Genomic DNA, 13,716 nt, shown 5'->3' with positions numbered 1-13,716 from the left:
GCTACTGAAGAGGCTGATCTGATCATGATTCAAAGCCAATCTGGTAGAAAGTTCCCAGGAGGCTCTTCAATCTGGGTGCATCAAAGGGAAGATGATTTCACAGATTAGTATGGCAAGCCCTTCTCTCAGCTGGTTTATTCATGACTGGTACACTACCACTTGACCTATGCCTCCAACTCTATTTTTTGCTAGTTAGTTGGAGGTGGAATCTTACACTCTTCTGCCCCAGCTGGCTTTAAACCTCCATCTTCCAGGTCTCAGCCCCCTGAGTAGCTAGGACTACAGATGTGAGCCTCTGGTGCCTAGCAGCATCCCTTTTCCTGATCATACTTAAGAAAATTTACACTATTAAAAAAAATGGAGGAAATTGAAGGAAACGGTTCATAGATTACCCCTTCCTTAACTTTCCCCGAGTTTTTTCCCTACCATCTGTGCCCACAAGTTACAGAGCTCATTTTCCACGCAGTATATAGGGTACTACTGGTGAGTCACACCTGTAATTCTAGCTGTAAGGTATATTAAATAGGTTTCAATAGCCAACTAAGAGAACAGCACTCGGTATTCAGGCAGGAAAAGAAGTTTATTTGCCGATCAGCCGTTGTGCTTAGTGGAGAGAGAAGGCCAAAAGGGGCCACTCACCCACAGGCCAGGACTTATCTAGGTCAGGGATGGGAAGAGGTGTGGCCACACTGGATCCAGATGTGACCTCAGTGCCCTGGTCCTTCCCATGCCTGGGAGGCGGCCCAGGATGTGATCTAGCAGGAGGGGGAAGTGACTGCTTCCAGGTGTGCCTGTTACCTTGGAACACAGATACCAGATGGAAACTTAGCCAAGAGGTAGGGAAGTGTCTACACAGGGCCTGTAGGGCTCGGAACAGACTTTACACTAGGTACTCAGGAATCTGAGATCTAAGAATTGCAGTTTGCAGCTAGCCTGGGTAGGAAAGTCCAGGAGACTCTTATCTCCAATTAAGCGTGCACGTATACATGTACACAAATGTACACACACACACAGCAACAAGTAGAGCTGTGGCTCAAGTGGTAGAGCACTAACCTTGAGCAAGAAAGCTCAGGGACAGTGCCCAGGCCTTGAGTTCAAGCCCCAGGCCCACAAAAAGACAACTAAATAGCCATTTTATTTTAATATAAAAATGCAGCTAGAGGGCTGGGAAGGTGGCTCAGTGCTTGCCTTGCATGCATGAGGCTATGGCTTCAATTCCTCAGCACCACATAAGAAGAAAAAGCCAGAAGTGGTACTGTGGCTCAAGTGGTAGAGCACTAGCCTTGAGCTGAAGAGCTGAGGGACAGCACCCAGGCCCAGAGTTCAGGCCCCACGACCGACAAAAAAAAAAAAAAAAACAGCTAAAATAGATAAATCATGGAAAAACAGAGCAAAATAACATTTATAACGTATATTGTACCCTGCTAAAAAGCATGTATTTGAAGGTTCAATTTTAAACAGGAACTGAGCAAATAGAAGACACAATGGAAAAAAGGGGCAAATAAAAAAAGAATGTTCTTTATTATAGCAGTATACAAAACAAAATATAATTTTATAAACATTTATAAGCACCCTGTACGTTAGGATTGATGGTGTTATTTCAAGTTCAGAAAATTAGCTTAAGCAGTTAATGTCACCAGCCTTCATGAATGCCTGGGCTTGAAATAATCCCACATATCTGTAGTTAACTCACCTCAGCATCTCATGCACCCTAGTGAGCTCACCTAACTCAACAACACCTTCCATGACTAAAAGAAACAGCAGCAGGGCGCTGGTGGCTCATGCCTGTAATCCTAGCTAATCAGGAGGTTGAGATCTGAGGATCCAGGTTCAAAACCAGCCCAGGCAGGAAAGTCCGTGAAACTCTTATCTCCAACAAACCACCAAGTGGCGCTATAGCTCAAGTGGTAGAGTACTCGCCTTGAGCTGAAGAGCACAGGGACAGAGCCCAGGCCCAGAGTTCAAGCCCCACGACCACCAAAAAAAAAAAAAAAAAGAAACAGCAATATCCTTCAACACTAATAAGTAGTAACTGGTAAGTTACTCACAGATTTTTGACCTCTGTAGCTGCTTTTTCCTTTAAAACAAAAGTAATTTTCACTTGAGTTTCTAAAGGCTGGCAACACCTTTGTAATAGCTTCTTTGAAAGTGCTCTAAACAGCCATTTCCATTTTAATAGTTGGATGAGGATTATACCCTTCAATCTGAAAGTCTTCCACTTTGAAGTCATCAATTGTCTCCACTTTTCGAAGGATTTTAAGCTTTGGGAAAGGTCTTGGTTCTCGCTGAAGCTAAAAGAAAATCAGGTCATTATTTTGCAATACAGATGCAGTGTGCTTAAATTCTGCTCCCCAGGTCCTGTATGAGAAGCACACGGTATTTTATCAATACCGTAGGTACCTACTTCCTGGAACCACTACTGAGCATAACCACCAGGTCCCGGTATTTTGTGATGTTATACAGCCTCAGATGGTTCACCAGATCTGAGTACTTACTATAAATCCTAGTAAATTTATTACACATGTGGACCCAGCCTTTTTGCTTTTCCATCTGTAACTCACAAGTGCATTCAATATGGCAATATGGTTGCACTGGGCTCCATAATTCCCATCCCAACGGACCATGGCATAAAAAACAAAAGGAGGCATCTGTTGACAATTCATAGAAAGGGATGCCAGCCAAGACTCCTGGGATGCATGCACACATAGTAGCACTTAGGACTCTAACATTAAGGCATGACCTCACATTACCATGTCCCTCATGACAGAGCAGATGGACAGAGAGCAGCTGATGTACCTGCAGTTACCTCTACTCAAAAGACCCAACCCAAATAGGAGGAACTTAGGTATGTAATCTGGAAGGGACTAATGTTTTATTTCCTTTGGGGCTTATAATGCAGATGCTTTTTGTTTGTCAGTGGAGGGCTCAAACTCAAGGCCTGGGTGCTACTCCTGAGCTTTTTGCTCAAGGCTCAAGTACTGTTACCACTTGAGCCACAGCTTCACTTTAGCTTTCTTGGGTGCTTAATGGAAGTAACAGTCTCAGGGACTTTCCTACCCAGGCTGGCTTTGATTTTGCAATCATTGTATCTCAACCTCCTGATTAGTTAAGATTACAGGAGTGAGCCTCCAGCGCCTGGCATATTTTCATTAATCATTTCAAGTCATCATTTGCTGGCTACTACAGGGGTGGAGAAGGGCCAATGGCCATTGGATTCCAGGGCCATACAAAATTATCAATACAGAAAGAGGGCTGTGGGAAGCCTATAAGAAACAAAGGAGGAGCATGTGTATCTGCCCCATCATGTACCACATGAGTTCTCTGGCCTTACGTGGCCGAGGCCAGACAATCCCCACCCCATCTAGGGATCTGAACAGACAAACCCTTGCAAGTTATGACTTAAACACTGTATTAGACACAAAATTAAGAATGTTGGCATCTCAGAACTCCTTCAAGTAAAAATATGAGTTAAAATGCCAACTCAGGGAAGATCCCAAATGTGGTTCTTCCTTTCTGGTACTCAGAACCTTTTAGTACCTGTCACATTCAGTGACTATGGTTGCTGAGGTCAGCCTTGTCCCAGTCCACCACACTTCCCTAACCCAAAGCCCTGCGGCTGGGGCATGACATATTTACCTTAGACACAGCATCAAGCAAAGTGCTTTTGATGTAAGGGTTGCGCCACAAAAATCAAGAAAAGATGCCAGGGCTGGGAAGGTGGCTCAGTGGTAGAGCGCTTGCCTTGCATGCATGAGGCCCTGGGTTCGATTCCTCAGCACCACATAAGCAAAAAGAAAAAAGCCGGAAGTGGCACTGTGGCTCAAGTGGTAGAGGCTAGCCTTGAGCTAAAGAGCTGAGGGACAGCGCCCAGGCCCAGAGTTTAGGCCCCATGACCAGACCCCCCCCCCCAAAAAAAAAGATGCCAAACTCAAAAGAACATACTACATGCCAAGAGCAGTGGCTCATGCCTGCAATTTTAGCAATTTAGGAGGCTGAGATCAAAAGATCACAGTTTGAGGCCAGCTCAAGAATACATGTAAGACTCCTTTCTCAATCAATAGCTGGGCATGATAATGTACATTTATATCTCAGGCTGGTTAGCTACTTGGGAGGCTGAGATCAGGAGGCTCATAATTCTAGGTCAACCATGTGCTTTGTAAAAAGTTCACATGATTCTGTCTCCATGGAAGAAGCTTGGCATGGCAGTACATACCGGTCATCCCAGTTACTGTGAGAAGTGTAAAATAGGAAGACTGCAGTTCAGATGTGTGCCTAGGCAAAAAGTAAAACCCTATCTCAAGAAACAATGCAAAAAATTGCTGGGGTGTGGCTTACTGGTAGAGTACTTGCCTAGAAAGTTTGAGTCCTTGAGTTCAAGTCCTAGTACCATCAAACAAAGAATATAACATGTATTATTCTTACCTGAATTTTCAGTGGCTCAATGTGATTCAAGTAAATATGTGCATCTCCCAACGTATGTACAAAGTCACCTGGCTAAATAAACAATGGGAGAAAGCAGAACATTGTTAGTTTCAATTCCTTTAAAATGTCAATCAATTACACACTATATAGAGTACACAAACTACCCAAGGTTTTGTTTCGTTTAACAAGAGTACCACAAGAGTGGTCCTACATGAGCCTGTTAGATCACAAAGATCTCACAAGACAGGAAAGCCCTAGAGTGAGCCAGTTCACATCTTTCTCTCTCCAATGTTCCTACCAATCAGAGCACATTGTTCCCCGTAAAAGAACTGAAGAGCTCAGAGCACTTGGCTCCACCTTTCTTTCCAAGAGCATCCCACCTGCAGGCCTGTGATGTGTGCAATCATGTAGGTGAGCAGGGCGTAGCTGGCAATGTTGAAGGGCACACCCAGGCCCATGTCTCCAGACCTCTGGTACAGCTGGCAGGACAGCTCCCCATTCACCACATAGAACTGGCAGAGGGCATGGCAGGGAGGCAGCGCCATCAGAGGAAGATCTAAAGAGTAAGTGCAGAGGGAAAGGTGCTGTCAGTAAGGGAAAACAGAAGCAGAAGCTGGCTCAGATGGCAGATATCAGGAAAACAGTCCCCGGGCCACAGCCATGCCCACCATCACTTCCCATCAAGTGGTAACAGATTCCCCCCAAACCCTCCAAAAAAGCTCCAAGTTGATGGAAAGTTTGTCAGCGTGAATCTCTGCAGATGTATATTTATGCGGAACCAGTATTTGTCCACCGGGGACTGAGATGAAGGATTTCTGCTTCCATAGCAGCACCGAATACAGGAGGAATTATTTCATTAGCAGGGGCCATTAGGAAACAGTTCCTGTGCACATCCTTCTCTAGTAAGTCTCTTTTGTGGATGCAAATATCCCATCCTAGGTACTTACTACACCCTGGCAGAGTCTAAAATTACAATATAATTGCTCAGATAGTGAGATAGAGGTGACCTGAAACTTTATCTGCCCCAAATTAAAATGTTAAAAAAAATCTTAGGGCCAGCAATTATGTTACAATGTAAAACCAAAACCATAGCAGCAAAAGAAAACCCTAACTGTACTTAAAAAAATCGTAGGTATAGTGTGCCTATCATCACAGCTACATGAGAAGTAGAGACAAGAAGATCAAGATTCAAGGTTCATTTGGGTAAAATGTGAGATTCTATCTCAAAAGAGAAAAAAAAAAAAAACCCAAGATATGCATGGTTGCTCATGCCTGTAATCCAAGCAGAAATATGACGATCTTAGTCTGTGCCAGCCCAGGCAAAAGCACAAGATACTACTTGAAAGACAAACTAAAGCAAAAAGGGCCAGAGTATAGCTCAAACACTACAGTACCTACCTAGCAAGCTTGAAGCCCCGAGTCCAAGCTCTAGTACTGCCAAAAACCGAACATAATTAACCATAGGTATATTTGCATAGACAATCTAAGGCTCTTTTGGAATAAGAACAAATGCTTAAATTAAGATGTGAGCCCAAACCCATATAAGGGTGAATTTGGGGTGAAGCATGACCATACCAGCTTACGTGACAGCTTTGTAGCTAGGAGGGTTCTCAGGGTCCTTGGTCACAGTGGTGCCTTGCACATGTTATCCCCCGAGCTAACTAGGCTAACACAGAAAAAGATGGCTGGGATGTGCTCTACCTTTCGGGTTCCAGGCACACATGATGATCCGACGGTCATCAGGGTTGGTTTTGATGGTGTCGATCACTTTTTGCAGCTGGTCTACTCCTTGACCTGTGTAATCTGCAAATTGTCCAGAAGAAAGGATGTGTGCATGTTTACTCATAGTATCTCACAAGGTGGCCCCGAGGTCATCTCTACAGGCCTCACTGTATGTTCCTCCCTGACCCAAGGTTATACGACAGCCAGCACATTCTGTGCCTCTCTCACATCTCACTGGGTTGAGTTCAAGGCCCTAGCTGAGTTCCTGAGTCTGTTTTCTGGAGCTGTGATGGTCTGTTTGTTTTCCTGTATATCAGTCTCTTATATTTTTGGTCTGTACAATTTCATTTTCTCCCCTAACCTTTCCCTCTAAGTGGTGGTCTGGATATAGTGTATGTCCCCTAAGGGTTCATGTGTTGAAATTTAATCTTCATTGTGAGGTGTTTAGGAAATTTAATCCAATTATAGTGTTTAGCAACTAAGCCTTTGGGAGGAAGCTAAGCCCAGATAAAGTCATCAGGGCAGAAGCTCCATGGTTTTATAGGAGGGGGAGACCAGAAGAGACACACACACATGCTTCCTCTGTCTTGTCCTTTGCTATCCCGTGTCACCTCAGGATTCTGCCATTAAGAAGGCTGTCACCAGATGTGAGCACTTGAACCTCCAGAACTATGATCTAAATGAGTAAGTCTCTTTTCTTTGAAATTAGTTTGGTATAGTTATAAAGTAGTAGCTTTCAAGTAGTTTGGTATAGTCATAAAAAAAAAATAAAATAAAATAAAGGGCTAAGAATGTGTCTCAGTGGTCCAGTGCTTGCCTGACATGCAGGAAATCTGGGTTCAATTGACAGCACTGGGGGAAAAGAAAAAACAAAAAAGACTAATCCACTATCTCCAATCTCAGCTATTTTAGATTCTTCTAAAAATTCTGTAGGACTTAAGTCTGTACCCAGCAACCATTCTGGGCACGTCACCGATACAATCTAGTTCATTCTTGCCCCACATAAGCATGGACCTTCCACAGAAGACAGCATTGTATAGACCATGCCTCCTTCCTGTGACCTAGGCCCCACCCTACCCACGCTTCCATCAACAGTCCTGTACACAATTCAGTGACTAAACACACCACTGACTTGTAGATATTAAGAAGTTTCAAAGATTTTCATGATTAGGTACTTTTCTCCCAGTTCAGGTCTCTAATTCCCTGCTCCCTTTTGAGATATGCCTGGAAGCTGAGAAGTGATCTGTTCATGAAGAGCAGAGCTTCCTGCTCTCCATTCCCCGTCCCTCCCTCCCTTCTAGGTGAGGGGCTCTCACATTTGAGAAGAGGTGTGGGTGGGAAGTCCTTCTAACCACATTTCCACAATGGTAGTATTGGAATGATTTTTAAGCCAGGTTGCCAGTGTCTCATTCCTGTAATTCTAGCTACTCACAAAGCTAAGACCTGAAAGACAGAAGTTCAAAGACAGCCTGGGCAGAAAAGTTCTGGATACTCCATCCCCAATTAACCAAGAAAAATCCACACTGAGGATGTAGCTCATGTGGTAGAGCACTGACTGTGAGTAAAAAAAAGCCAAGTGAAAGACTGAACCCCCAAGATCAAGCTCCAGAACCAGCATAAAAGAAAAAAAAAAAAAGCCATGAAATATTCTGTACCTTGACTGTGGTGGTAGATTCATGAAGTGGACATGTGTGCTACAAATATGTGTATAATGCTGATGAGCCCTGGGGGCTGGGAAGGTGGCTCAAGTGGTAGAGTGCTAGTCTTGAAGAGCTAAGGGACAGCGCCCAGGCCCAGAGTTCAGGCCCATGACCAACAAACACGCAAAAAAACTTGATGAACCCTGCAGATTGCACTACTGTGGATTTATGCCAGATGGTATACAAAGTGTTGCCATGGGGGAAACAGGTTGAAGGGTAAAGGAAACTCTATCATGTCTTTCCCAATTTTCTGTATGTGAACCTATTAATTTAAAATGAAAAATTTTAAACAAAGACAAATTTCCATACTGGCATTTAACAGCTGGCACACATACAATTTGAAACTTATCAGATCATAAGAAATAACTGACTCCCAGGCAGGATGAAAGGTAACTAGCCAGGGAAGGACCCTCATCTCCTGAGGAAGAGACCCAACACACTACAGACCACTCACATGAAGAACAAACAGTCTAGTCCACAGTATTTCCTCTTTTTGTTTTTGGTGCTGGCACCAGGCCTCAATTTATGGTACTGAATGCTTGCTCTGCTTTTTTTCTATCATGGCTGGACCTCTATCATTTGAGCCAAGCATCCAAGTTAGTTTTTAGCTGGTTAATTGTAGATAAAGTGTCTCTCAGACTTTTCTGCTTGAACTGATCTTGAACCTGGATCCTCAGATCCCAGCCTCCTAAATAGCTAGGATTACAGGTGTGAGCTTCTGGCACTCAGCACACATTGTGATAAAGTATGTATTAACATTAAATTTACCACTAGATCCATGTCCAGGTATGCAATATAGTCGCACCGAGAGCATTCACACTGTTGTAGAACCATACTATCCCCCTCCGGCACTCTCACTACACGCTAATTCCCCATTCCTCTCTCCTCCCATAGGCAACGGCCACTTTACTTTCTGCCAGGATGAATTTGTCTACTTCTGGTCATTTAAAAACTTGTGCATTTAAAACTTCTGGAAGTTGCCAACATTAAGAAAAGTTCAGGATCACACATAAATGCAGGTCTAGGCTTTTGTTGAAGAATGTGGGTACCACCAGGCCTACATTCATCCAGTTAGCTAAAGTAAGCTATAGCCATCCCCTTTAGATGGCATGCCTTTTGTCCAGGTTGCTGGTTCTGCCCAGCCAGTAAAGTGTCACTTCCTACAAAGAGGCACACCCCTTCCCAGGCGGCATTTGCTTTGAAAACTATCCATAAGACATGAAACACCAAAGACCAGGCTCTGTGACACTCCAAAGGACAAAGGAAGGTCCAAGACCTGGAGTGAAATGTTGCAATTTTAGTCTGCCCTAAAGAGGTGACCCAGCCAACTGTGCTGTCACTACAGTGTCACCTACAGCATGAGAAGGGAAACCACAGCCACCTTTCCATTTTGTTCTCCTGCGACTCAAGTGGTAAAGCACTAGTATTGAGCACAAAAGCTCAAGGACAGTGTTTAGGCTCCTTAGTTCAAGCCCCAGAACCTTAGTTCCAGTCCCAGAACTAGAGCACACACACACACACACACACATAAATCCAAAAAAATAAAGTTAGGCATAAACTGGGATGCTGGCTCATCACCCCCAGACTTTACCTGAAACCATGGATTGGACTTAGCTAGAAGTCTAAGGCTTTGTACTGTTTCCTCACCTGAATCCATATCTTTGTAGTCTGCTCCAAAATGCCTCCACTGGAAGCCATAAACTGGGCCCAGGTCCCCTTCTTTTCGGGCAGAAAATCCCAGGCTGTCCAAAAAATCTCGGGATCCATTGGCATCCCAGATTTTCACTCCCTTGGAAGACAGTTCTTTGGCGTTTGTGGATCCCTGCAAAAGATGAGGATAGAGCAGGCATCTAAGTGGATTTCAAGCCACCTGGGTACAGGCCAAGAGGCTCTAGGCTACTGGAGGATGGCCACTTAACCGTAGCCATGTATGGAGCCCATTCTATCTTGAAACCAACTGGTCTCAGCACAAGCTTTTGGGCGTGTATAGAATGATTAGACCACCTCTCAAGCCATCTCCTATCAGTCACACATGACCAAATTTGGATACCGTGCATTCATCTCTTATCTGTGCCACCATGCTTACCCCCAATTTATACTTTCTATATAATCTACACTTAAAAGGCTGTTATGTTTTGACTTCACCATGATATCCTCATCTGTATCCTGACCATGCAGGATCACAACAGACCTCTCTACCTTTCTAGAGCCTCTGGTTATGGGGTGTCATGTACACGTGGGCTCTGTGCCCCACCATGCTACCTACCCCTCAGCTCACCCCTCTAACCTCATCTATAAGAGCACAGGGGAAATATTGACATATATCTTTGTAAGAAACAGTTAACATTAGCAAATGCTTGGAGCGTGGCATGGATTAGCCCTCACATGGCCCTGTCTTGTTCACAGATCCCAAACTGTAGTTCAGGCATGCTAGAACTCCTGGATTTGATGAAGGTCCCAATGGATCAGCTTCTCAGACGAACACCTCATATGTCTGGTAAGGACTTCTTAGAATACTGAATTTCAGGCTTGATATTAAAACACAGCAATGCATTTTAGGGATTCAGCTCCCTCCCTGCTTCACTTTCTGTTGTTGAGTTTGTAGTCATTTTTTTCTCACAAGTAATTTCTCAGTCTTTCATCAGTTGCTTTAAAATTCTCCATTTTCCATCCATTTAGCTAAGCTCTAAGAATGTCCTGTCCTCTTTGGATGCATGCCAGTGGCTTACACCTGTCATTTTAGCTACTCAGGAGGCTAAGATATGAGGATCGTTGTTTGAAGCCAACCCAGGCAGGAAAGTCCATGACTCTGATCTCCAATTAACCACCAAAAAGCAGGAAGTAAAGCTGTGGCTCAAGTAGTAGAGCAGAAAAAGAGAGAGCAAATAAGGCCTTGAGTTCAACCCCCACCCAGTACCTACACACACACACACACACACACACACACACACCACACGCTACCCCCTTCTGAGCTATCTAAAGTTATGTCTGCTGCTAGAGGCTTTCAGTTGAAAGGCCAAAACCCCTCAACAACACAGAAGACAGACTGGATCAAAATCTGGATCCTTTCTAAAATGTATTAACAACTCCCAGGTCTGGTTTGGCCATCACATGCCTGTCTCCTCAGATACTCTGCACAGCACCGCACAGAGTATCACTGGTTCTGGATCAGGATGTAGAGAAGGGAAGAGTTAGCAATCTACTACTTGTTAGTGATCAATAGGTACCTACCTGCTACACAGTGACCAATGTATGCTGCGTACTTACCAAGTAATAGGGCTGTGCTGTAAGCCCTAGGGATACAACAGCAGTAAGAGAAACATTCTTTGGTGTTTACAGGACATTTCACTTACTTATTGTTGGTGCCCCTCTTTTTCCCTCCCCCCAGGGAGAAATAAATAAGGCCTAAACCATACACCAGAGGATGCTGCTTCCCAAAGGAGCAAAACAAAAGGCAGGGGAGGGGAGGGGGAAGGGGAGTATGATATCTCAAGTCTTAAACCTGGACATCAAGGAAGGCAGCCGACTGAACTGAGTGGGAGAATGTTCCAGGGGAGAGGAGAGGCCTGGGTGGGAATATTCCCCAGGAGGCCAGGAAAGATGGATCAGAAAAAAAGCAGTTCGGCCAGAGGTGGAAAAGGAGCCAGGAGAGGAATCTTGGCTGGTCCTGGTGAACAGGCACAGGCCTGGATGTGAAAGCTGAGGACCGACATGATCTGACTTTTAAAAGCTCCTGGCTGGGTGTCATAGACAGTTGGATTTCCAATTGTAGCAGCTTCTTTACCTTGATAAACCACAGCAACTCCTCCAAAACACCTTTCCAGAATACACGTTTGGTTGTGAGCAGAGGAAATTCATCTGAAAAAAAAGTTTGCCACACCATTGGCTCATGGGACAGGCCTTGCCACCACCCAACTTTCTCTGTGGAGGAAAACTGCCTAGGATGTAAAGCCCTGGAGTTTCTGAGCAATCAGAAAATGCCAGCTGCTGCCTATGGACCATCTGGGATGAAGGTGGGGCTCTCAGGCAGCAGGGCAGTCAGTAACATGTCAGACAGGGACAGCCCTCCTGAGTCACAGCAACTGGGGGGGACACCGGGAGTCCTATACATGATGAGGGGGGTGGGGAGGTTGTAATGTGGAAACAGTAAGAGCTCCTACAATTAGCATCAGTGTGACAAGCATCAGTGTGATCCTGTCACAGCACAGTGACAACATCCACAAAGCTCCCAGGATAAAGCATGAAAGCTCCCACACCTAATTCTGCTGTGATCTGGCCAGAGCAAACTTACTCAGAACCCAGGAGAAGTTGGCTTCATACTAGCTTCAATATATGAAAAGCAAACTGACCTATAATTTAATATACCACAAAGAGCAACGACATGCAGGATCCTATTTAACTCTCAGAACAAGTTTCTGAGGGAACTTTCAGCACTCTATTTCACAGGCACCAGGAGACAAGCGGAAGAAACTGTTTAGCCACGTAAGCATTCTCTCCACATATTAACCTCTTTTTTTTTTTTGTCGGTCTGGGCACTGTCCCTCAGCTCTTCAGCTCAAGGCGAGCGCTCCATATTAACCTCTTTGAGGAAGAGTAACTTGACTAAAGACTGAGCAGGAGTAGGGGGAGGGGAGGTGGATTAAAACCAGGTTTGTAGCACCCCTAGCCTGAGAGAGCAGTTTAAGGGAATCCCTGCTTGGAGACTTCTAGGATGTCCCAGCTGCAGTAGCTGATGGAGCTTGGGGTTTCCCCCAAGTGAAATGGCTCATCTAATGTTTCCCTTTCAAAACCCTTTCATGGGGGGACGGGGAGAGGAGGAGGGTGGCTTAATGGTAGAGTGTTTGCCTTGCATGCAAGAGGCCCTGGGTTCAATTCCTCAGCACTACATAAGCAGAAAGAAGCCGAAAGTGGCGCTGTGGCTCAAGTGGTAGAGCGCTAGCCTTGAGCTGAAGAGCTGAGGGGCAGCATTCAGGCCCCACGACCACCAAAACAAACAAACAAAACAAAGCCACCCTTTCACGTCCCCTGGGAATCACCATAGCCTCTACCATAGGCACCTAGGAGGAAGGAGTCCCCCCTTCCTAGCAACTGGGGCTCAATCCCGATCGCCATTGTCCGATGTTAAAGACAGGCCAACCTCCTGCGCTCTGGGCCACCCTGACCCAAGTTAACAACCGGCCTGGAAGACTCCTTCCTCTCCCCCCCCCCGCCCCCTCCCCCGGGGACCAGGCTGTAGGAGAAAGGAGGAAAAGCAGGGAACAGGAACTTCTTTCCAGGTTAAAGAGGGAAACAGGAACCCACAAGTTCGCGCCCACGGTCCTCCCCTCTTCCCGCCCACAGCATTTCCGCTCCAGGTTTTAAAATTGTTGCACAGCACCCTGGCCCACACGGGGAGGGGGAAGGTGGGGACAGGAGCAGCCAGTGCTCCAGGAAGGCCAGTCCCACTACCTAGCCGTGGGGCGAGCGGCACGGGGTCGGACCACTTTGGGGGAGGCAGCCACACTGGTGACCAAGACCAAAGGAGCCACGTGGAGCCAGGTTCAACTCCCTGCTGTGACCCAGGGCGCCTCCCCCGAGCCTCAGTTTAGCATCTGGAAAGTGGGGGTACGCGGAGGCTCCTCCCCGCACCATAGCGGGGCGGGGGGGGAGGTCGGGATAGCCGTGGCCCGCGCGCCCCCTCCCCGCAGCCGCGGCGCCCGGTCCCCGCGCCCCCGGGGGCCCGGCCGGGGTCACCTCTCAGGTTGTAGCGCGCCTGCATGCCGAACACCGACAGGGTGCCGGTGCCCGTGCGGTCCTCCTTCCTGAAGCCGCAGCGCAGGATGTGCTCCACCTGCCCCAGGTACTGCCGCTCCCCGTGCGCCGGGGGCGCGGC

The 13,716-nt window shown here is 46.2% G+C and overlaps 1 protein-coding gene across 1 annotated transcript; it reads right to left on the bottom strand.

Moving 5' to 3' along the window:
- Positions 1 to 532: 532 nt before the first annotated feature.
- On the bottom strand, positions 533 to 13,686 carry Tyms (thymidylate synthetase). Its single transcript, XM_013014899.1, has 8 exons — positions 13,578 to 13,686; positions 11,629 to 11,702; positions 9,492 to 9,666; positions 6,124 to 6,225; positions 4,803 to 4,978; positions 4,423 to 4,494; positions 2,197 to 2,291; positions 533 to 798 (listed from the first exon to the last, which is right to left on the bottom strand). Exons 1-8 carry the CDS (start codon positions 13,600 to 13,602, stop codon positions 795 to 797), a joined length of 723 nt encoding a protein of 240 aa, XP_012870353.1. The 5' UTR covers positions 13,603 to 13,686; the 3' UTR covers positions 533 to 794.
- Positions 13,687 to 13,716: the final 30 nt, after the last annotated feature.

Source organism: Dipodomys ordii, unplaced genomic scaffold (genome assembly GCF_000151885.1).
Source record: "Dipodomys ordii isolate 6190 unplaced genomic scaffold, Dord_2.0 Scaffold25, whole genome shotgun sequence".
In the NCBI taxonomy this organism is placed as follows: domain Eukaryota; kingdom Metazoa; phylum Chordata; class Mammalia; order Rodentia; family Heteromyidae; genus Dipodomys; species Dipodomys ordii.
This window is presented reverse-complemented; position numbering and strand designations above follow the sequence as displayed.